Source organism: Pseudopipra pipra, chromosome 1 (assembly GCF_036250125.1).
Source record: "Pseudopipra pipra isolate bDixPip1 chromosome 1, bDixPip1.hap1, whole genome shotgun sequence".
NCBI classification, from domain to species: Eukaryota; Metazoa; Chordata; class Aves; order Passeriformes; family Pipridae; genus Pseudopipra; species Pseudopipra pipra.
In genome coordinates, this window is record NC_087549.1 from 140,801,228 (window position 1) to 140,827,325 (window position 26,098).

Consider the following 26,098-nt stretch of genomic DNA (forward strand, 5'->3'; position numbering starts at 1 on the left):
TCTTTTTCCCTTAGGAAAGTAGAGGTTTTAAGACTAGAAATGTCTAATATCTGAGATATTAACAGTCAACTCTCCATTATTAAGACTCACCAATGGATTAACTAAGTTAAAATATTTAATGTTTTTTAGCATTGTTATTATTGCTGTTATTCCTTTTTGAGTACGTCAGTGAATTGTAGTTGCACTGTTCTGATAGAGCAAATAAGATTATTACGAACTAAAATCTGTTACAGAAATGCTGTCTATAAAATTAAAGTATTACATACTCTAAAGTAGCTACAGGTTGCGCTATACCTTTGCTATCTTCAGTATCTCTCTGTTTTGTAATTTTAACCAGATAGCTCTTGAGAAATCTCTGAGACACTGGCTGTGAAGCAATTAAAAACAATTCAAAAGGTATTTGGAAGTTTTTCTCTCTTTTTAGAAGTCCTGTCTCTTCATAAGAGATCAGATAAAGTAAGTATGAAGATTATTTACCCTCTAAACAAAACATCTTTACTTGTAAACCACATACATTGAGGCTTGTTAGGGCTCAGCTGTTTTTGTAGTAGCCTTTACAAAGAATCTTTAGGAAGAAAAGTCTCTGTCTCGAAGTGACAGCCAGATGTTTCTTATTGTGCTCTTCAGTCTACTGTCTTTTTCATTTGTTTATAATAGGCTGGCAAAACTGAAGAATGCCTCTAACGCATGTCAGGTCATTTACATGAATAAATACAGGGTTGGATATTTTTTCTTTTTTTTTTTTGGTGTAAACTGGTCTCTTTGTTTAAGCTACCCTGTAGTCGATCCTTTGTTAGATTGTTCTTTATTGCTGTTCATTCACCTTACATATGAATTTCAATGTCAAATGAAACAGATAAGCTCTTTTAAATTGAAGCCTCAAAATGTTTAACTTCATCCTTGTGTAGACAGTGGGAATTTGGAGGTGTTGGACTAAATTGAATACAGTTACTCATCACAATTAACAAGTCTTGGAACAGCACCTTATTACAGTAAATTCAGTACAGTACAGTAAATTCCAATATCATAATTAAATCTTAGCTTTCTTTTGTGGACTGATATTTTAAATCATCTTCATTTACTGGACTGTTTTTTAAAGTATTTATTGGAACCTTTTACAAGCTTTACTTTGCCATGTGTTGATCCTGTATGAACATTGGTGTGTGCTTTCTTGGAAATCATCTAGTTGCATACTATTAAAAGTAATTATGAATATTTGAAAAAGGTTTTACCATTAGCTCATTAGCTCCTGTTCATTCAGCTCATATTACACTCAAGTTAACACTAATGGAAGAATGTCAAAAAGATCGTGTTTCTCCCTTCCCCTGTTTTGTGCCAACACTTAATTTGCCCCTCCAAAAAATAATTATAGATAACCTGCAGTCTCTCTTTCATATTAAAAAAAAAAAAAAGTTAGCAACAAATGAATGAAAGAATTAGAAATATTTTTGCCTGTGGGATTTTTTTCTGTGACTGGAAAATATGAAATAGTGTAAGGAATAATTCACTTTGGAGTTTATGAAGAAATAAATGTGAGGCTGAATGAAGCAAAGCAGCTGAGGGAGCTTCTCCAGAGATGCAGCAGAGGACAAGGGACAGAACAGCTTTATCTGGATCTCAGTCACATTACAGAACCAATCACTTCAGTTCTGTTGAGTAAGGAAAGCTATTTCTCTTCTGATTGGAAAAGTACTTTCTCGGCCATTCCTTCTTTAAGCTAGATAAATTCATAAAATTAGGTAAAAAATAAATAAAAATATTGAAAATCCTTGCACTTGTGCCAGTTAGAGCCCTTTCTTCCTGACATATGTTTGTTTGTGAATTCCACATCTCTCTTGAGGCAGATTTTTTCCTAAAATCGTCGAGTAATACACACGTTTTCAGCAGTTAGCAGGAGTTTCTGTTCCTGGTAGAATTCAGAAATACAAGAGGAAACTGTAATCTGTGTAGTATAAGGTTTAAAGGCAAGGATTGCCGTTTGGAAAGTACCCTCATGCTCAGGAGAGTAGGAGCCCTCCCTGGAGGTGCTGGCTGCCTTCAGGACTGCAGGAATGGCGGCTGATGGCCTCATTTGCCAGCTCCAGTGGTCACTCATACAGGGCTTAAGCTCAAAGAATTGGACTTATCACATTTCAAGCTCATATTCATTGACAGGTCATCAATTTCTACATGAAAATGTGTTTTATTGCTGTCTATCGATGCTTATGGCTGTTAGGAGAGGGGAAGGGGTACACTTGATTTGACCGCAGAAAGCTGCAATGAGGAGTCCGAGCAGGTGCTCATTTAGTAGGTGCTCATTGGAGCAGAGCGGTGTGCTCTCCTGTGCCATGCTTTTTTCTGTGCCTATGTATTGAATTAGACAAGTGGTTCAAAGAATATTTTACTAGAGATCCTGTATAGACTCAATATTTTCAGTAGTCAGATTTAAGATTGTAATTTTTTTTTTCTGAATAATCATAGAATTATAGAATATACTGAGTTGGAAGGGACCCATCAGGATCGAGTCCAACTCCTGGCCCTATGCAGGACACCCCAAAAATCACACCATGTGCCTGAGAGCATTGTCCAAATGCTTCTTGAACTCAGATAGGCTTCGTGCTGGGACCACTTCCCTGGGGAGCTGGTTCCAGTGCTCAACCACCCTGTGGGTAAAAACCTTTTCCTGATATCCAGCCTAAACTTCCCCTGACTCAGCTTCAGGCCATTTCCTTAAGTTCTGTCACTGGTCATGAGAGTGAAGAGATCAGTACCTGCCCCTCCACTTCCTCCTGTGAGAATGTTGAAGACCCCAGTGAGGTCTGCCCTCAGTCTCCTCCTCTCCAGGCTGAACAGACCAAGTGATCTGAGCTGCTCCTCATGAGGCTTCTCCTCCAGACCCTTCACCATCGTTGTGGCCCTCCTTTGGACACTCTCTAGTAGCTTAATATCTTTTTTGCATTGTGGTGCCCCAAACTGCACACAATATTCAAGGTGAGGCCACCCCAGTGCAGAGCAGAGCAGGACAATCCCCTCCCTCGACTGGCTGGTGATGCTTTGCCTGATGCCCCCAGGACACGGTTGGCCCTCCTGGCTACCAGGACACTGCTGACTCCTATTCAACTTGCCATCAGCCAGGACCCCCAGGCCCCTTACTGCTCTCCAGCATCTCATTCCCAAGCTTTTTCTGCCACAAAAGTTCAGACAAAGATAATATCATGTCATCATGTTATGTCTGCTCTGAAGTTCCTGGCTTTGCAAGATATTTTCTTATTCATTAAGGCTGTTTTGATAGACTTATCATTCTTCAAGGATAGCAGTGCTGTTTTCTCAAGATGTTATTTCACATTTTAAGGAAAACATTCTGAAATAGTTTGCTAGAACATCTAATAGCTTGCTAGTTCATCTAAGTAGTTTATATTGAGAAGTGAATGATTTTTTTTTTTAATTTAGGCTAGTGCCTAAATTTAGTATTTCTTTGTGCTAGAGTGCATATGTGAGTGTATTTCAGCAAGAGGCTCTTATATATGTTCCTCTTCATTCTTGCAGCACTTTCTCAATGCTGGTTTGAATCTTCATGTCTCTGATGGGGAGGAGCTGTAGGGCCAATGTCAGCATGGCTGTGCAAATCCTGAAACCTTATGGCGTTCTCTTCTCATACCTTCTTTGTGAACCTGACTTCCTTTGAAGCATGTGCTGACAATGACTGCAAAATATTTTATTGGATAGATAAGGGTTATTCTTCAACATGGGGGCTGAAGAGTTGGTTTGTCCATTTTTTGGTCCAAAAATCTGCGTGTAATTGCCTCTGCAGGGAGATTCAGTAGCTGTATATGAAAAATCCAGATTATAGTTTTAAAGAAGTTAACCCTGCCTTTGGAAGCATCTATCATAAATTACTTGATTTTCAGAGAAAGATAAGCTCTTGCTAAAGTGTGCTGTGGACTACATTCACAGTCTTTTGAAGTGAAGAGGTTAGTATGGCAAAACATGTTTATTTCCTTCATATAATATCAGAAATACCCATTAGGTTTCATTCTGATTTGTATAAATATACAGAGTTTTATTTAAATGTATAAAAATTCACTAACATAAAATTTCCCATTATTATTTTAGCAATGTAATGTAATCCTCCTGGAATGCTTCTTTTGAAAATTAAACTATTCTTTTAGCTTTATACTTCCATTTAAACAGGATAAATGAGACCTTTCATAATCTCATGTAGCCACCTGTTTAAATAGAACACTGGGGATTGTCTACCCTTGAAATGCAGTAAAACAGAGTAAATCCATTGCGTATTTTTTGACTGTCTCTTTATTCATGCTCCTACACTGCAATAGGTTTCTGGGAATGATAACTGTTCATTATCTTGCAAAGCGAACAAGCCACACTTAGAATTTAGATGGTGCATTATTTCCCACTTCACACAAATAAATTATATAAATAGCCAGTGATTTAATATTTTAAAGGAATTGAAAATCAGTAACATGAAAAATCTGTAATCTAAAAGGGAGTATTGCAAAAATATAGTAGATAATTAAAAATTGGAGAGACTTCAAACTTGTCATACCACTCCCAGACAGTAATTTTCTGCTGCCAATGTTTTGGTTGATTAGCTGTGAATATAAATGCAAAAATTATGTACACATCATATATGAATATGCATAATAAACTCATATTATTCAAGGTGCAAAGCTACCTATAGCAAACCAGATCATCCAAATTACATACTGAAACTGTGTTCACCTACACTGGTATACTAGCATCTCTTTATAATCTTTATTTTCACAAAAAGTGAATTGGGAATGTTTACTATAACAATCTGTCATGATGATAACATACCATCTCTACAAATAAGGTAACCTGACTCCAAAAGTCAGGACACATATTTTGAAAACTAAAACCTTGAACACCATTAAAATGCTATTCTGTTACTATTTGAAATTAGAGTGAAGCCAAAATGTAGCTTGTCAACTTAAAAGGCAAGTAAAAAAAAAATTCCTTCACTGTGTTATAAGTAGGGAACAGCCAGGGGAGTTATTGAATACTGTAGTGTTTAAACCTGTAGTCAGAATAAATAGGTGACCATTATGCATTTGACAAACTAGCTCTCTTTCAAGTGATATATTTAAGAAATTACTTGGAGATTAGGAAAAAGAATGTTGTGAAATATGAAATGAAAACAAATTTATACTTTCTAAAGAAATTCATGTTGATAATTTATTAATTTAGGTTATATTTATGTGACATCTGTTTAAAATTGCCTAATTTATTGTTCTATTAATTTAGGAATTAATAACAAAAAATGTCAGGGCTTCATAAGGCATGTGATTGATTACAGTGATATCTCTACCTTGTATATAATTTTCTTAACGGTGAAGACTTTTCTGGTGGCACCTTATGATAGTCATAAAACTTGGAGGGCAAGAAAGAATTGCTGTCATAGGCTATTCCTGTATATCAAATGTGCCATTGGAGTATTCACTCTTCAGCTTGTATCTAAGAGAGTCTCAAAACTTTATAAGCCAACCCCTGAAATAAATATTTAATGTATATAAACCTAGGTAATTATGTAAAATAACCAATATTATGAAATATATAATGCTCACTTACATAGACATGTCAACTGTGTCTTCCTGAAGAATTAACCTGGCCTAATAGTATCTGAACTGATTGAGGTATTGAGTTAGCACCATGGAGAAGTTTGTTTACAGGTGATAATTTCTACTAACCTGACTTTGTACGTACAATGCTGAAATGTGGCTGTCAGGTTTTTCAGTATGGATTAAGGTAATTATCCAACTGTAATTCAGATTAAGTCTTTAATGAGGATAAATCATAAGAAACTGTGTTAGAGTTGTCCTCAGTTTATGCTACAGTTGTGAACAGAAATAGGATATTGCACCTCTTTAGCAAGCTGGTCAGTATGAGGGAACTTGTATGTGACTTTGGTGTGTGTGGTTTATGCCTGTATATATCTTAGAATTGGTACCTCCATCTTGCTGCAACCAAGTAAGTTCCTCTTACCAAGCATATTCTCCCAGGTGATTGGAACCCATTGAGACCTAGTGCCAAGTAATGATGAGACAATTTTCTATGGCTAATCTTTATTGGTGGCATTTTTCTGTGTGTAAGGGTTATTTTTTACTGTAGTAATAAATCATCTATTTTTAAAAATATATCTTTGAGAAAGTAAGCAAATGCTTCTCTTGGCTAACTTTTTTTAATATGTGAAAAATTTTATAATGGAAAGAAATGTCAACTATCTGGAGTAGTAGCAATTTGAACATAGAGCAGAGTGGTACAGTCACCAGTGGAAAGGTAGATTTTAAAGAGTAAAACAGACTGTGTAACACATGGAAATACTTCTTCCTTTTAGCCTTTCCTCAGTTTAGTTCACTGTTTCCATTTGTTCAGTAATTGGAGGTACTAAAAGATGAAGGCTTCTCAGATATTTATGCATCTTATGCTTAATTTTTATGATCACCACACTCAGTTGTCTTGGAGGCAGCAAACCACTGCAGCCCTCTGACTGTCCTTGGCTGTGAGAGGCACCATTCGGATGGGTAGATCCTTTTTTCCAGTCTTCTGAGTAAAGTGATAAACTCTATAACTAATAACAGAAATGCAAACTTTCCAGCGATGAAATAGGACATGAGGGAAAGGTTTCTACTTTTTTCCTCTTTAATTTGGAGCAGAGAGTGCCTGTATCGCTGCCGCCGGCCCAGGATTGGTCCCTGCAGTATATTTTTGAAAATGCAGATTGTTTTAAAAAATCATAAACATCAAGATTTTCTATTTATGCTCGTTCAACGTTATGGGAAAATTATATGTTCTTTAGAAAGTGAAAAATGGGAAGAGAGAAGGAGATTTAGTCAAAAGCCTGTGCATTACATGTCTCTCCCCACCTTTTGTTTGATATTTGTTTTGTCCACATGCGTTTACAAGTATAAATACTTGTAAAAACTTCCATGTTGAAGAAAAGTTTTGTCACCTATAATGAGTTAACACTATTCTGCATTTTATGAGGCTACCTGAGGGACAGCATGTAAAATGGGAGAGTCAGGGAGAGATAAAAATGAACCAAGGCACACAGCTTCTGCCTTGCTGAGTGTTTAAAGCTGCAGTGAAATTATTGAAATTATTTTTTTCCAGTAGATATTAAAAAAATGCATGGAGGGGATATAGTTCTTTTTGTTCACTGCTCTAAGTTTTTATAAATCCTTCTTTAAAGTATTAAACTTCTTGTAAGTTTCTGTAAAGCTTCCTGACAGCAGCAGTTGACATAGAATTACACAGAGTTAAGTTCTCATTTGTAGAAAGCTCTTGACTTGTACAATGATGATAACAGGTGAAGGATACAGTTAATGTTTTCATACACCTTTGGCTATCTTGTTTCTGAATGTTAATTTCTTTATTATGGGGCCATTTTTAGTATTTTCAAACCAATAAGCACCTTGTAATAATACCATTTTTCAAATTATGCTGCCACTGAGAATTTTCGTATTTGCATGTAGAATTTTGATCAATCGAGAGACTATAAGGAGAGAATATTTGGACAACAGTTAGCTTTTTCATTAGTAAAAGGGCCATCATTTGCAAATCCAATAGAGATTTTACTATTGCAAGTCCCTCTGTGTCACGGAAAGACTGAAAGTCTTCATTTTGCAAAGCTATAAAGTTTCCATTTTTAGCACAGAAGAGCTGCAAAGTAATGAAAAGTCTCAAAGCAGCATGCTGAAAATTACATTTCTTAAGTTACTTTTCTAAAGTAGCCCTAGTAAGAGAAATATTTAAAAATCAGATTTTTTTATTATTATATAGGTATACATTTCCAAATCTAATTTTAGGCTATCAAACCTGACAATACATATGTAAGTATGTATGTATACATTCATAAACATATGTTTTCCTGTATTTTAAGATTATTGTTGGACCAAGGCTAAATACCTTGGTATTTAGTGTGTACTCTTTACTTCTCCTCTCTGAACTCATGGCAGTTCTACATACAACTAAATTCTCATATGAGCACCGGAATTAATTTTCGAAGTTGTTTCTCACCTTTATAAGACTTATAAATTTATAACAAATAGCATTAAGTCACCACTGATGGCAGAAACTCCACTGTGTCTGCTCCACTGAGAAGCCTTGAACTCCTGGGTTTCTAAACAGTACACTACCAGAGTGTCCTGTCTCAGTGTAATTTTGCATAGAGGATTAAGTTACTCTAAATTGACCTAATGATAAGAACAAAGGCAACCAACAAAAAATTTAATCACTGAATCTGGAATATTTGCCAGATTTGCTCCAAGTGTCACTTATGTCATCTTAGAGTCTAGTGCCAGAGCTGTAGCCATTACCTTCATTCTGGGGAACTGATCCTGACTTAGATCATCAGGCTTTGCTCCAGACTGTGCCATCAACACTGAGGGTCAGTTTGTTTTTAGTGTCAAATACTGATTGATTTTAAAACTGTGATTCAAAATTGACAAGCAGAAAAATTCTATTTACACCACTGATTTTAATGTGTGTTGGGTAAGCCAAGCCAAACATCCAGTCTCCCTTTTGGTAAAGCATTTTTAGTCTTCAGCGTGCTTGCAAAGCATTTATTTTAAACTCAAAGTTTCTTTTAGTTGACCTGAAGACCAAATAATCCAGTACCTGTGTATTGAGATGATTTATATACCTTAGTACTTTAAGTACTAAGTTTCTTTAAGTTTCTTGAATCTTAAGGGGTTTAATGTGTCAGAATATTCAGTTAAAGTGTGTGTCAAGATTCATTTGGCTGGACATAAGTGTTCAGTTAAAAGGTGTAAAAACATTTTGAAAGAGGTTTTTACTAGTTAAACGAAATTATCAGAAATGTACTCAGTACATGTAAATATTTAGACTTTTATTTTTTCGACTTCATATATTTATATAAACACAAGTGGGAGATGTAAGTTTGATGACTTCAGGCAGAGGAAGGACCGAATCCAGTTTCCCTTTTCCTGTGTGAGCACACTCGTGTATACGTCTAAATAAAAATGAGGCAACCTTTTATATATATATATAGTTCTGTTCTCCACAGTTACAGCACATATACTGTTCTTAAAAGCAGAATTACTTTTCTGAAAATTGCAACTATGTTCTTAAATTAATTTTTAAATGGATTGTTTCAGAAACTAATCTCTAGCAGGGTTTTTGTTCTTGAATGACTTAATCGAAAGTATAATACAGTTTCCTCACACTTTGCACATAACAAGGTCTCATTGTGTCTTTTTACTGAATTCAACAAGCTACCTAATGGAATGTTTTTTGCTGCCTCCACTCTCATCTGTAATGCTGCTGGCCATTCCAATGCTATGGGAAGTCAACCTGCTACCTTGAGGGAGGCAATGACATGATAATGAAGCAGCAAATATTTTCACTAAGGGTTGCTTGTACTTGTTTGGGAAATAAAGTGTTCCCAAACAGTCAAACCAGTAGTAGGCAGATAAAATTCTAGGTGCATAAAAGTGAAACGATGTATGCGAGGGAGTGTTCTGAACTGATTGTTACCATTCAAAAACAGAACTTCTGGGTTTACAGATAATAAACCTTTAGTAATGCTAGTTTAATTACTTGTGGAAGTCAAGAAAAGTCCTAGAATATGCCTGCATTATTAGAAAAGTGATAGAGAAGAAAACAGTGCATTGTTGCTGCAGTCTAATCCGAGATGAATGCTGGGTGCAGTTCTAGATTGTCACCTCTCCCTCTGTAAATACAGTAATGCAGCAGAACAGAAGAAGGTCTAGAGAGATGCAGCCAAAATGATCAGTGGAACAACTTTTGTACAGGTAACAAGTGGACAAAAGACTCTTCACGTTGTAAGGGAGGGGAGTGTGATGAAGCACGTAAATCATGAACAGCATAGAGGACACAAGTTGGGAGGATTTGGGGGACACCCACTGAATACAGTGCAGAGCAGGGCCAAAAGCAACAGAAGAAATTTACTCTTCCTACAACACAGAGCTGTGAAACTGCTTGCCTCAGAATAATGTGAATGCCAAAATTTTCATGAGTTCAAGAAGCAAGCAGACAAATTCATGGAAAATGAAGCTATTAGGTATGAAGACAACATGTATCATTTTCTCAATTCCAGAAGCCAAAAAACTCCAGGCAGGAATTTTAGTAGAAACATCAACATATGCCTTCTCTTTCCTTAAGCTCTTTCCTGTGTTTCTGCTTCAGATGGTAACATGGTTCTGTAATATTATTGTATGTCAAGTGTATATATTAAACTGAGAGGAAAATTAGGAAAATAACGTAAAGGTCTAACTTTACTGAAGATACTGGGCAGCTTATCAGTGGAGAGGCAGAAATATGACATTTCATTCAGGAGTAGTAACAAAATTAATAGTATACCCTAAAATCTAAATATAAAATATTGAGTGCTAAATTATTAGGTTTCAGACTTTGCAATATATTTTGCTTAAAATATTTTTTAGACTAGAGCTTAATAATATATAGGTCAGTTGGGCTGACAGAGAGTTTAAATGGTTTCCAAGAGATGATTGTAGGCTGTCAGACCAGAAATCCGTGAACTAAGAATTCACTTCAAAGAGCACAGGAGTTGTTCCAGTTTGTAGAATCAAAGCTTTCTTTCTAAGAATATTCATGCATAAGCTTTCAAAATTTTTCATTGGAAAATCCTTTAGAAGTAGGATTTCTAAAAGATCAGAATCAGAATCTAGATCTCCAGCCTGTTCAGTGTTGAGATACTGAGCCCACACAAATCTCTTGGTTGCATGCTGTTTAACATCTTGAAAAATTCAAGGGTGTTTGTGTTAACTCACAAATTCCTAAAAGTTTGTGTTTTTTCCTAGTGGAAGTAGGTGGAATTCTTGGATTAAGTATGGAAAGGTACAAAAGAGGCAGGTAGTAAGAATGTTGGACCAGACTCTCCATAAAAGACAGTGACCATTGTCAGGTACTGAAGAACAGGTTGTAATAGGTTCAGAGCGTCCTTCCCTTCTGTGGGCTTCCAGATCCTGGTATTACACATTAGACATTTTGGCTTAGTTCTGTGGAATCCTGTTCTCTTTTTAGTTCATTTCTGTCCTGTTGCCACCTGATCTCAAATTATTCTGATGCATAAATCAGAATAAATTCCACCACATGTTTTTATCTGGTTGAGATGAGTAAATTTCTATCAGAATGTGAGTGACATGAACTTGATGGGGTCATTCTTCATGTTGGGAATGTTGTCTTTCATCTAATGATTCTGAGGGTGGATCTGGATGGGGGAGCAGTGAGTGGGTACCTGCTGCCATCTTCCTTCTGTTAGCACCCAGGTCACTTGTCTTTTTGGAGATTCACCAGTTATAGTATATATTATGGAAACAGTGAGTCCTGTAGTCTTTCATGTCTACAATATGAGTGTTTGCCTTGAATTTCCTGGGTTGGCTGGTTTTAAATCAAAGAACTAACAACTTTTTTCCTTTTAAATATCATGTTTGAATTTGACTAGACATATGTATCATAGTTTCCTAGCAGTATTCAACCAGCAAAATAATATATATGTCTTTTTTAGCTCTTTAATCGCTACTTCCATTTGAACACGTTTCTTTTTTAATTAGAATTGCACAACATCATACATCTGCTGTGCATCTAGGACTGTAAAAATTCAGAAAGCAGAGCTCATTTTCTGCATTTCATTTTGCAGTCATTTGCTCTTAGAGCAATGAAAGCTTCAACTACAGATAGTCATTTATTCTTTAAGAATCAGGATGCTGTATCAAGAAAGTGATCAACAGGAGAATAAGTAATGTATTTTTAATTACTATTTCATAATTCTATCAGGTGTTATATAGTAATTATATAAAAATTGGGGTTTATAGGATAAATAGTCTTCACTGTCATTTGTAATTTGTTTGTTGAGGCTTTCTATTAATCTTTGAAAGTAAAACTGAAATTAATAATTAAACTTTAATAATTTAAACTTTTTTGCTAAGCTTGCATACTATACATTGAATGGAATAGGCCCGTATGTGTGTGATAAGTCGTATGTGCTTGTCTGGAGACCTGTTTTCAGTGGTTTACAGCCATGGTTCATGATCTGAGTCTGACTTAACTTTTACAGCTGAAGATAAGATACCCTTCAGTGGTCTGCTTCTTCTCCCCTGTGGCTGGTAGCCGTCCCTGGAGCGCTGGTGGCTGAGGGTGACGTAACCCCTCTAATTGTCCTGGCTTTTCACAGAGCAGTATCTCATCATGGAGACACTGACTGCTGGTGGTGCCAGTTTTCTGTGATCCAGGCTGAATTATTTTATTTACTAGTCACTGCTTTTAAATTACGTTAACTAAAAGTAACTAGCACTGAAGTCTGAAATATTTGTAGCTATTTCATCAGGAAGCCATAACTGTTCCAAGTGAGGTTTTACGTGTGGTTTTTATTTTCTACGTGGAATATTTAGCCAAATTAGAAGCCCCTTGGAGTCATCATTTATGTATATTCAATTGAATTTCTTTCAGAGATTGTAAGCAGTAGTCTCTACATATTGCTTTTGTATTGAGTATATTTCATTCTCCATCCAAAAAGGTTTAATTAAATGTGTTCCTCCTAACTTCAGCAGTGGTGTCAGGCATTGAGCAAGGCTTGTGGGCTTCTTACAGTGGTGACTATTCTGAAGAAGCATCAAGGATGAGAGGAGAAAACACCCAAGATGATGTGCAGATAGGGGAGGTCTACATTTGGCTCTAGGACTGAACTGAAGAAGGGAGAGGGGGAGGATAGTTACCCCTGGAATTGGATCCCACATGCCATAGTTCCAGGGTTACTTAAAAGTCTGCAAAGAGCTGTGAAACATGTAGCCAAAACCTGCCTGACCAAACGAAGGTAGCAACTTGCTACTCCTGCCCCTTAGTCTGGTAGGGCACCAGGAGCAAATTTGCATTGCTAAAGGTAAGCTTTGCAGCCGTGCAGGGATCAGTATGGTACCATGTAATGGGATTTAAATTTTAATTAGCTAAAAATATAGTAAATTACAGGGGCTTATTGTTTTTTAAACCATCACTTCTATTAAAGACTATTAATACATCCTTTGAAATCGAACACTTGACTTTGAAAGCTGAGCATTCAAAAAAAGTTGGAAAATGTCAAAATGAAGATTGTTCAAACTGTTTTAATTTGTCCCTTGCATGTAAGCATAATGATAAGATCTTTAATTATGTGATCACATAATTTTTTCACAGGAGGAATGGTGCCCAGAAAATGAATCAGGGCTGTTTATTAAAGGAAGCTGTTGCCTCCAGAACCCTTGCCTTAATTGCTGGAAAGCATAGTAATTTAAGTAGAGGGATGCAGGAATCAAAAACACTCTCTCTAAGGTGTTTGAAAGCTCCTGTGAAAGACTAGATTTTATTCTCTGTCTTTCAAAGAGTTTTTATGTGATTCTGGAAGGTCACTTATTTGAAGGTGATCTCTATATGTTTCTAGTTGCTGTGGCACTCGTGCCAAAGTACCTGGGCTCTGGGCACAGCTGCATTTGGAATGAAAACAAGTGAGCTTTGAATATATGAAATGCTGTATAAATGCAAAGTCCTCTGAAAAGTAAGGCCTGAAGTGCCTTACACTGACGTGGCTATGCCAGGATTGCCAAAAGACTCCTCTGGTTTTTAAGTTGACAATTTCTTCTCTGTGAAGTGGAGATATCATCTTCACCCTGCTGCAGTTCAGTTAATTATATGTTTTGAAGCATTCCTGCTGAATGCCATGTAAGGAAATTTTATATAATATAGAATATATAATCATATAATGATACAATATATAGTTATAATATATTGTATATGAGCATATACAGTATATTATAATATGTAATATGCAATCCCATTCTGGCTAACATCCTATTAGTGAAGCTTTGGGAACACTGCTGGCTGAAGGGGATAAAAAGAATGAGCAATCACTTTGCAATCTGAACAAATGGGGTAGGATGCTACAAGTACTCAGTTCACTCTATAAAACTGAGCATTCTCTTCATATTTGCTATCACAGCACTAGATGAGGCAGGGATCCTGTGGTCGGAAAACAACATGTAATAATTTAGTTAGTTACATGTAGGTATATGAGTGTTTCCATCATTTTAAGTGCTCAACTTTCTGCTGTGTTTGGGGGTGGTTTGCCTGGCCATCCCAAGTGTGCCAAGGCCTTTTAAATCCAGGTTTGGCTGTTTTATTTTCCCCAAAGCTTTTTGTAAGAGGAAAACAGGAATGTTAGGGCCAGATTTTTTACTGGGTTTATTGTGTTTCCTTGTTGACAGTTGATTTTTAGTGGAAGGAACTGACCATTTGTTCCTTGCTTTTTATGGAGAAGGAGGATTTTTAAGTTTTGCAGAGTTGGCACATGAGTATAGTGAGAATGTATGAAAATGTTTCAAGGTGAGGAGAGCCATAATGAATAGATTATATCTGAAATCACAAAATGTGTGATGTGGAAAAGATGGTTTTTTTCTCCATAAGTGTAATTCTTCTAGACAAACTTTTTGATTATGTTTTTGTTTTCCATAAAACCAATCCAAATATAATATAAGGGATTCCACTTAATTTCCCAAACTAAACAGGAAATTTATTTTTAAAAAACCAACTATTCATTATCTACATCACTGAAATCTGAACTTACGCCTATAAATTTTGATCCCTTATCTTACTGATCTCCTCTACATGTGCCAAATGTAAATACATTGTTATTTTATATTAATAATCCTCTACATCTAAGCACCACAGTAAAACCCAGTCAAAACAAAAGGCTAAAATGATTTTTCCATTTCCTCCTGTTTTATGTCTGTTGTTACACTTTTTTTTTTAAATTGCATTTGCCATTTCTCAGGAAAATAAATTCATAAATCTCTTCTGCTTTGGTGAGGGAATACATGTATGCCTTCTATTTCACACAACATTCTGTTACAGCATCACTTACAGTAGCTATTTCACATTGCAAAATCAGTTACAGAAAATTAATTGAATAACAATTTATCGTTAGAAATGGACCAGATAGTATTTTTAGGTAATTTGCCTTCATTTTTGGTTTTAGAAGGTGTCAATACCAGGAATAGTGGGGAGTTAGTACATTTTTCAAATAACACTAGGTAAAATATGGAAACATTGAATGATTGTTTAAAATTCAAAAGGCTCTTTTGTCATGCTCATGCATGTTCTAGATGAGCCATTTTTCTCCTGAATTGGAAGGAAATGAGATAGTAGCCTGTCAATTCATAATGTTACTCACTTTTCCTGCTTACATGCATTTTTAAATGACTAAAATATCTACTTAAAAAGAGCTAGCTTCAGAAGAACAGGAGTCTAGTTTGCTATTTATCTACCTTAATAGGCAGTATTTCACATGAAAGAATCAGTGTGACTTCTCGTGGGCTAAGAGTGACAGGATGCAGATATCATAAAGTACTGTAATTATGTGCCTCCCAGGTACAGTCCTGATAACCACTGAAGGAGTGCTGCAGCCAAGACAAGTCGTGTTGGTTTGTTCATCTATAAATTTATTCTTTTTCTTAGACTGTATTTTGAAGCATTTCCGTAAGAAGTTCAAACTTGACAGTAAAGAAGTAATACCCATACAGATATAAACGTTTCATAGTTTAACTTCAGTGTAACAAGATATTTCAACAGATTGTGAAAGTAATTTTTTCTTAATACAGTTTACTTTCAGTTCCTTACATTTTAAATTGAAATGGCTGTAACTGATCTTTTGTGCTTACAAATGAAGACTATTTTAATAATAATCTGCTCCCATATGGCAGAAACATATATATATTGTCATATATATAAGTCCACAAGACTCTCACACTATGTTCTCCAGGCTGAAAAAGTAGAGTTATTACCTGTTCTTGGTGGCTGGGCAAATGTCCTGTGAGATTTCCTCTCTAAGTGATCTCCGTGATTTTTCCTTCCACATTCGTCCTGCTGAGTCTTTAATGGGCGTAACTACAAGAGTATTTTAGCTTGGATCAGGAGCACTTAAGCTCTTCTGAATCAAATCTCCTTATTGTTCCTTGATTCACACGGTGGGAGCAGGAGGTGCCACTGGTTACAGGAGGAGCCAGCGAGAAGCTGGACTGGGTGAGCACAGCTGGCATGTGCACCAGCAGGCCAGGACGTGCTCTCTGGGACCTGACCAGAGTGACAGAGCTGCCCTCTCTAGAGGTGCTCAGCCTGGGGTCACTTGGTCCTCAGTGCCAGTTGTTTCCCTACAATTTGGTTCCTTCTATGCCCCACTGATTGCTATGTGCATACATCCCGTCCTCATTATACACATCTGTCTGTAACAAAATGTTGTTTGTCAGTGCTGTTTCACAAACTATTGTCCAGACCACAGTAATCTTAAAGGAGACATACAGTAATGCTGGCATCCAAATTGGAATGATCTGGTTGGAATTCTGTTGCTCCACTGTGGCTCCAGCTCTGGAGTTGTGCAGTGCTTTTCCTTGTGCAGCCTTATGCTGGGTGTGCACGAGTGAGAGGTACCATGGTCCCTAACAGTGGTGGAAGCCCAGCAGCTGTCAGTTGGTCACAAGGCACTGCCATCCCCATGTGGAAAGAAGAAATAACAATGTGACTCCATGGAGATGCCCCAGATACACCATCTGGCCAGAGTACTGAAAGCTTTGAACCTCCAAGCTGTCAATTAAAAGTATATTGATCAGTATTTTGTTTTTGTCTGTCCACAGTCACCAATTATAATAACGTGGTAGAAGCAAACTCAGATTCAGATGATGAAGATAAATTGCATATAGTGGAAGAAGAAAGTGTAACGGATGCAGCAGACTGTGATGCTAGTGTGCCAGAAGATGAATTGCCAACAGACCATATAGTGTTACCAGAAAACAGTGAAAGAGAAGGGAGTACAAACAGTTGCTGGGAAGATGAAGGTATGTTTATTTTCACTGATAGTGGTACGTAGAGAGAGTTTTCTAAAACAAAGATTCAGTAGAACTTTTTTGATTACTTTATTACTGAAATAACATGTAATATTCACAATCAAAAAGGAGTTTTTCTGACATATTTATTGTAACATACTTTGTGTTCTTTATTTAGTATTTGAAGCAGATTCAGAGGTGCATTAATTCCATTGGCATTGTTAAACAGGAGTTTCTGATCTGTAGATGCAGCATTCTGAAGGGTGATCAGAGCTACTTCTTTTAGTTTTTCCAAGTGTTTTTGCCTGGCAGGTCTCTGACATAGCTCCCTGTAAGGCTGAGTATTTGCTCAGCCTGGGGAGTAAGCAGTAAGCCAAAATCATGAAAAGAAGTAATAGTCAGATGTAAATTTCTCCTCATGAGCTGCTTCTGCCTTTTTCCTTGTAAAATATAGATAGAAAAAAATAATTTTTTGATTATTCATTTTAGAACTGGCCATGTAAGTCATAATTAATCTCTATTTTGAAAACACTGGAAGGAGGTAGATGTTGTGCATGTTATGCAGCACCTTTAGAAGCTGAAAATTCTAAGCAATCAGGAAATGGGCCTTTTTTTACTGTGGAATCAGATACTGAGTTTCATAATATCACACAGCATGCTCACATTTGAGCCAAATTGGTATGCATAAATTAATGGAATTTATTGTGGAATTTGGCCTTAATGCCCTGAAAGATACAGAATGTTTTCCAGCGTATCCCTGTTTGTGTCTGAACTCCAGCCGCAATTCTTAGTATCCACCTTTTAAAACTGATGGTTTAATGCACAGTGCATGACCTCACATCTAAATAAACAGAAAGCAGTCATATGGTCCCTAACTGCAGTCCAGCTGAGAGAGAGCAGCTGAGAGTTCAAAGAATAGCATCAACTCAGCCTGTTTTTACATAGCTGTTATTGCCAAGGTATGCTGTGCCGGGAAATGAGTATTTTGGAGCTAAATTATTAGGTAGGTAATTTTCTTAGTTCTCCTGTAATATTTTTGCTCTCCTGCAGGCTGTATCAATCAGAAATTGCAGTTACATTAAAGTGGGCTGTGTGTAGACTTGAACTCTGCAAGCATAGGTGTAGGAAACTTGAAATAGGGAGGGAAGAAGAGCACTGGCTCCCAGAGGTTCTGAGTCAAGACCTTTTGGCCTGGGTGTTTCCTGGAGATGTACCCATCACACAGCTTCTTGCCTCAGACAGCCTTCTGTGGGTTTTCAGGGCTTTAGACACATGAAGGCATCTTTTTTTGACTCAGTATTTCAAATGTCCATTTTTAACCTTTAAAAATTTGTTTGCTAAAATTCTAAGTTCTATTTAATTTTAAATTCTACTGTGATTGTAGATTCACAATGTAGGAAATGTCTCTCAGCTTTGGTCTTTGCTGGTGAAGATGGTATTTCATTGCTGCTTAGACAGACAAAAAATTAATCAATTGCCATACAGGCTTGCTCAGCTACCATAAATTTCTTCTGTAAAAATTAACTATTCTAAAACCTCTTTTGTAGTGGGCTGGAGGTTTTTTTTATTTTGTAATAAAGTTTTTTAAATAAATTGTTTGAATTTCTGGCAATGCTTACATGAGAAAATGAAGGATACATTAGGTTTTATGGAGCTTTGATTTGCTATGGTAAAGCACTATTTACTCTTTTTATAGCTTTCCTAGAAGGAAATGTCTGAGATGAAAATCATATCATCAGTCTTGGTTGTCTGTTAGAAATCTGAAGAGAGAGGTACTCAATGCATGATCTCATACAGGGAAAGGTACAGGGGTAGGTGTTGTGCAACACTAGTATCATCTTCAGGACTGGTGATTATTTTTAGAAAACATACACTACAGCAGTTTTACTAAGTTGTGTTTCAATGGTAAAGTAGTGCTGAGCAGTTCTGAGTTTAGCTGAACTTGACAGAATGAGTTTTTTACATATTTATTCTATTCGCAAATGCCCGAGAATAGAAACAACACACGTAACATCTCTTTATCAGAGTGGTTTCCTTCCGTTTCCAGTCATTCTAACTGAATTTCTAAAAGACCTTCAGAACAGGTGTTTTATATATAAGGTGTGTTTCTCAAGAGGTTTAACTGAAACAGTCCTACAGCTTTAAAACAGTGAACCACGTGTATCCTGCACGAGTTGTTGAGACTGTGCCAGCATTCATGTGTGCAATGATTCTGTAATATGATTTTTCTTTGCTGTAGTTAGAAATAAAACCTATGCTACAATTAAAAGGAAAAAAAATAAACAAGGGTTACACTTCCTGTATTAATACACTTAAAAAAGCATTATTGTGTACTATAAGTATTTAGCAAATCTGGAGGTCTCAGAACTAGAACTACAATATCTTTGAAAAACTAAAAATTTTAAAAAAATCCAGACTTTGAAATAACCTTTAAAAATTAACAAAGTTATATTTCATGTTTAAGCTCTTCCTGGAACTCAAAAATTCCTTTAACTCATGAAAATTTAGGTAGAACCTATGTGCTCAAGGGTGTATTCTAACATTTGGTTGGTTGTTGAGGGATAAAACAAAATCTTTAGGAGGAAGGTTAAAAAAGTGTGGCATATTTTTGATCAAAAAGCAAACAATTAGTCAATACTGTAAGCTGCAAATAGTGCTTGCTATATGCATATCAGAAAATAAACTCTAAAGAATTTAAATTAGAAACTGTCTTGATGGGCTTTGGAATTTATTCCCTTCTCTGCAGATAAACACTGCAGTGGAAATTTCAGAGAAGTTTGTCTTTCGGCCTACAACCATAATTTCCGTTTTGCTAGTGGTTTAAATTTGGTCAGTTGTCTTAGCCATGCAGAGATTTTTACAGGCAGCCTATGACAGCAGTTGTCATGCATGTTTGCTGCTAGTTAACACTGTTCCCTCTGACCTGAAAATCATTAGTGTTTAACCCTCGGAAGCCCCACCATATCTCTAAGCAGCAGTTCATAAGCAGTGATGAGATATAGAAACTCAAGAACTTGTTTTACAACTATTTGGTATGTCCAGATTTAATGCCAAGATGGATATTCATGCCCTGGTTGCTATTCATGGAGACCTGTATTTAAGCTGTCATTTAGCAGGTAGCTTGAGTTTCCTCTGCAACTCAGAGCTTTGACTTCTGCTTGATGGAACAGTGTCCCCCATCTTCACATCCCATTCTGTTGCTTCCCAGCAGCTCTATTTGCTGGTTGATAACTGGGATTGAGGGCACGACTGCAAAGTTACCTTTCTCTTTGGACCATACATAACTATAAAGAAGGAGCTCTACTTAACATTTTTCAAATTATTAATTATTCCTACAGCATTAGGGAAGATCACCCGCTGTGGAAAAGGGTTCCTCCCTGTCTTATACCCCACTTTTAGCTGTTGGGAAGAGACAGTACCAAAGAGAGGTTATGATTATTAGAATTGAGAGGTATTTTAACTTCACTGACATTAATCTATAATGCCATAAATTCCTTCATGTTCCCTTGGGAAGCATAGCTTTTATTAGTACTGAAGCCAGTGGAATTTACTAGAGACACTATAATTTAAATTTCTGTGAGTAATAACTTATTGATATTACCCCTCTTCCATAGACCCTATTTCATAATGGAGAAAAATCACAAACCCTTTTTAGAGGAAAACTGTGAGTTTGCATCATGATTGATTTTAAGAAATTAAATTTTGGATTTAAATTTGTGTTGCATCTAGTTATCCATCTTACAAATTCTGAACCAAGTCTGGTATTGTGAGCCAAAAATGTAATTAGTTCACGATCCAATATTGAACAATAAAATACAGACTATTTGGGTTTTTTTAAGATGACAATTGAAATTAATGTAAGTTTAAAGAGTTACAATTTCCTTTTAAACATATTTCTTGTTTGTCACTATTTGCAGATACTTTGGGTCTGTGGGATTTGGTCAAAGTATACAGAATTAGCAAGCTTTTCCTTTGAGGAAGCTGGTACTATCTGAGAACTTAAAGTTCTTTAGAATTTATCATCTTCCACATAAAGGAGAAATTGCCTTCTCCTGTAATTAAAAAGCTGGAACGTCCTGGGCTTTTGACTTGCCAAACCAAAGGATTTTTTCCTGCACTGAGGTAGAGTGAAATAAGGTAAATAACAGTCTAACAGTTGCCGTTTCAGATCATAGCAGCTGTGTGGTCTAACCTCCTGGATCACCTGGGAGTCTTTTTCTGCAGTATAGGTCTGAAGCATCCAAGGTTTCCCTACTGGAACTATGAAATAATGTTTTAATTTCACATATGTTAGTGTAGCATACGACTGATAAAGAGCAAACCAACCAACATAGCTTTTTTATGTACTCCTGCTGTAAGGCAGGTACTGATAGAAAAGTCAACAGTGGCTTTTCCTATGGGAACTTCCCAGTCCAGGGTACCCAGTGAATCGAAATGAAGAGCAACTTGGGCCGTGTATTGATTTGAACCAACAACCTGTAGTGAGTTAAAACTTCCATGCTGCATCCTTGAATGCTGCAGCTCAGCAGAGCTGGCAGAGCTTGGGTGGCAGGTTGGCTCTGCACTGTTAGTTCTGAGGATGTCTGGGACCTGCAAACTCATACTGAGTATTGGAATCAATATATGAGAGATTTCTGCATGCACAGAAATCTTGCACAGTTGTTCTGAAGTGGACAGCACATGTTTAAAATCCTTTTTTTGTTTAAGCAATCACAACCATGAGTGGTTTCTAGAGGATTTACAAGAAAGGGAACACATTGAGTTGCTGTTTGCAGACATTACCAGCAAATTATCAATCCCTTCTGAAAACTGCTAATTGGAGAAAATATTATAAATGTATTTGTTTTATGATAGTCTGGTTTCTGGAAATAATATGCCAGTGTTTCAGATAGCTACATCTGTAGACAGGGTCATTTAAGTAGCTGATTCTGTATTTGCTGGAGAAATGCACTGTCCATGTCTTTACCTCTCTTGAAATAATAGTGTTTAGCACTGCTTCCTTTTAAGATTTTGTTTCCTTAACCAACAAATATCTTCGTGGTTTAGCTGATCACACATTGCTGAAATAATGTGTAATCTGTATTTTTGAAACAACATTGTGTTTAAATGTAAGCAATACATACATTGAAAACATCACTGAAAAAAATAAATATATTAAGTTGTTGGGGGGAAGCTCTTTTTTGGGTGTTTTTTGTGGGCTTTTTTCAATAGTTGTTCTTCTTTTTGTGACATGTGCTATTTCAGCTGGAAAAGAAACAAAGGAAATCCTGGGGCCTGAAGCTCAGACCGATGTAATTGGATGTACAGGTATTTCTTTATTAATCTGAGTCCCTTAATCATAAAGTTCTGTTGAATTTTGCCTAGGTGAGTAACCTTCTGAAACCTTTGGAGTTCTCACACCTCTCTTTATAAAATTGCTAGAGGTCTTAAATTGTAAACAGTGTTTTAGCTGAGGAAAAATAATCCGGGCACCTTTTGTGTGTCTGTGACCTGGAGGTGTCGATGACCAGTGTCACAGAGCAGCCTCTTGCCCAGGTCTGACCACGGAGCTGCTGCAGCACCGTGTCTCTGAAGGGCAAAACAGGGAATAGCAATGATTAACATGCAGCTGTACAAGTCTAAAGACAGTGTTTTAAACTAGTAAGGATTATACAAAAATAAGCTTAAGCTAATACTATATTTTATTCTCAAATAAAATCAAACTCCTGTTTGTAATGATTACTCAGAAGGCAAAATTAAATGTGTACTTCAGTTTCAGACTCAAAAACGGATGCTTTGTTATTTTTTCTATTTCTCTTCTTGACAAAATGTTATCATGTAGCCCATCCAGCTTTTTTTAAGTTGTTTGGGTTTGTTGTTTTTTTTTTTTAAATGCCCTTACTAGATATTATCAGAGTAAGCCTTATTTAGAAACAAACAAAAAAGCAACCAATGAACCAAACCCTACATCTAAACACTGATATGTTTAAAACTGTAGATTCACACATTCCTTTCAGTTTCTATGAAGTCAGACCTCTCCACACAAGTATGGAGAGCTACATTATGCATTGCATTACAGTCTGTATGTGAGAGACTGCCTCATATCATAAAAGGATTGTGTCAAATTGTAAATTGAATATGTGACTTCACACTGAGAGATGAATCATAAAATTTTTTCCTATTAAAAAGATACCTCACATTAATAGTGGAGAACATCTGTCATGATTTAGTGTGCTGCAGGCAGAGCTCTCACAGAATGTTTTACCGTGGTAAAAATAAACTCTTATGAACAATGTATTTAGGCAAATGCTCGGTAGCAAATATTTGTTATACAAGCATTAAGTAACATATTTATTATCTGCTAACTTCGTAATACAGTTGTTCATTGGGTTTTTTTCATAAGTTTTTAACTGGAAAATGTTGCAGGTTGTTAACTAGATCTGAAGCCTTTTTGGTAGCCATTTTCAACACCAGAGAACAAGACACTTGGAGTTCAAGTTTGCTGCATTTCATCTGGCCAACCCTTGTTACTCAGAGTTTAAATATCTTCTGGGCTTGTGCTAATGAACGGTTATAAATAACATTAAAGATTACATCTTGAAGGCAACACGTTTCCTTTTGCAAATGTAGGAGCCAAGATGGTAAACTGGCCTTCAAACTACAAAGGTTAAATCATAATTAATATTGCATTTAAGATTTGCAGGGAAGTTGAGAGGAACAGCTAAATCTAAAATGATAAAAATGCACTGAGTTGAAGGGGCAAACTGTGTTAAGTTTTTAAATATAATTATGCTACTGATTCTCCGTTTTAAAACTTGGAATAATCTGGCATCTTAAAGGGCTTGACCTACTGTAGTATTTGTAAAGAGTTTTTTAATCTTTGGATAGAGGGAGATCTGGCAGTGTGAATTACTGAATCTCATTTACATTCTTTTTGATCTCTTCATTTCATATCTTGTGTCTTGTTTTTCACTCTTAGTAAAAGAAGATGAATGTGATTCTGATGCAGAAAATGAGCAAAACCATGACCCTAATGTTGAAGAATTCCTTCAACAAGAAGATACAGCTGTTATCTACCCTGAAGCACCTGAGGAGGACCAGAGACAAGGCACGCCAGAAGCTAGTGGTCAGGATGAAAATGGTAAATAGGTCACCAGTTCAGTTCTCATGAAATCAATTTACTAACTACTTCATCCAAAAGTTCCGTTGCATTTTACAAGACGAATATGTAACTTTAAGGGAAAAAAGCCCTTTGTTTAATAATTATAAGAGGATGGGATCATCATGCAAAAAACATTACTACTTGATTTGTGAAACAAAGCATGCACTGGTATTCAATTGTATGAGTACCTAAATTATAACCTCAAGTAACTGGAAAAAAAATTCAAGCTTTCATAAATCCATTCAACATCATTATAACAGAATAAACATCTATGAAGTATAATGGGAGTAAAGCAAGCTATTGTGGTTTTATGTAAGAATAACTTAAGGGGAGTTATGTTTATTTTCTTTTTTGTATTTCTAAACAAAGCTACCAAAGGAATCTATTAGATAGGTTTTCTTTTATTGGGTACCCAGTCTATGACAGGCTTTGGGGTTTCTTCGCCTGAAAAGGCAACAGTGGAGAAAAAAGAAGCATTGTTTATACAAAAATGTTTATGGGAAAATAATGACCTGTTGTTATTTAGAAGTAGATGTGGGACTTCTTCTCTGAGGAAGTTTCATACTTAAGGTGTTCTAAGTGAGATGGGGAGTCATACTTTGTTCATTTCTTCATCATGAAATATTTGAAGGCAAATACTGTTCTGATTGATTTTGCATTTTGTGCTGCTTTCTGAAGTGTTCAGCTTTCATAATCTATGACAACTACAGTTTCACCCAGATTGTGTTCCTTGATTGGAGTATTTACAATTTTTCAAAAGAAAGTAACATCCTGCATAAATGGTTAGGAGTTGCCGTGTCCTAGTAGTTTTAAAAATATATATAACTGAACAGATAAATGTCATTGTAGCTGTAGTACTGTACTGGAGTCTGAGGAAGAGCAGTGAAAGAGGTAATGCTAACCTTTTGTTCTATTCCTTGAGAGATTTTATGTATTAGAGATTTTTTTTTAAAAAGTGCATGATTGATTTAGGATTTTAATTTGCGGTTGCCGTGGCACAGATTGTCAAATCAGTTTTGCAATGTGATTTCCACGTAGTCAATAAAAATACACATTTGCAATAATAAATTAAATTGGACCTATCCCAGTAACTTCACAGAGAAGTATTCTGAAGATGACAATGCTGAACAATAATGTTCATTGTTTTAATCATTTGGGAACAGAAAATGCCAACAATATGGTGACATTTGCTAAAGATACATGCTTCCAAACTGGTGGATTGGAAAGAGAAGCAACAGAGTCAGAGTTTTTAGTGACTTTGGGAAACTGCCGTTTTGCCATTTACTCCAATGGAAACAGACTTTAGGTTAACATGCTTCTGACATTTCCACTGAGTTGTATTTGTGCTGAAATGGAGTATTCTTTATGTCAGGTGAATTGAATTGTAGATGGAGAAAAGAGAATTGAAAGGAAGCATACTGTGTCTGTATAAGTGGGGATGGATTCATTTTTGGACAACCCAGCTAAACTAGGAAAAACAGCAAGGGTAGAACAACAAAAACCTGTCCAGTAGGGGTGGTAACTTGATTGTTATTGTAACAAGTGTAAAAGAACAGATATGACAGAAAAGGTGGTGGTTTTTAGTAATAACAAAACCTAGTCTGACTCTTCACTGTTGCAAGAGCAGTGACACATTCAGTAAAAATAAATCCAGTAAGTTCCACACAAACAGAATGAATTGCTACTTCATAGAACATATAATGAGTCTATGGTGATAACTGCTGGAAGAGGTCATGAAGGTAAATAATTCAGAAGTACTTTCTAGAGTACTGGTTAATTTTATGAGTATTAATAATTCTTATAGTTCTGAAACTTTAAATGACAGTGCATACAAATGTGTCCCTCGTGCGTCAGAGCATAAAATGTTAATCAGTAAAGACTTTCCACCTTTCCTTCCTCCTCATGCTCAGCACAGTGCATAGGTGCATCCTTGCAACGTTTGCTTCCTATTTGTCTTGGAGCGTGGAAGAGTAGCATGGTCATTCAAAGATATCACACCTATAAGTTGTTTGGTTGATCAAATACAGCAAACCCTACATTTATTTAAACATACTTTTACCAATTTACAAAGGAAGATTTTTTCAACTCTTTA

The 26,098-nt window shown here is 36.2% G+C and overlaps 1 protein-coding gene across 3 annotated transcripts in view; it reads left to right on the top strand.

Moving 5' to 3' along the window:
* ZEB1 (zinc finger E-box binding homeobox 1) overlaps window positions 1-26,098 on the top strand; it is a 122,571-nt gene that overhangs the window by 81,330 nt on the left and 15,143 nt on the right. For all 3 annotated transcript variants that reach the window (XM_064636839.1, XM_064636822.1, XM_064636830.1), the window contains exons 2-4: window positions 16,677-16,877; window positions 22,110-22,172; window positions 23,824-23,985. In XM_064636839.1, coding sequence (XP_064492909.1) covers window positions 16,677-16,877; window positions 22,110-22,172; window positions 23,824-23,985 — 426 coding nt within the window. The remainder of the gene's footprint in view (window positions 1-16,676; window positions 16,878-22,109; window positions 22,173-23,823; window positions 23,986-26,098) is intronic.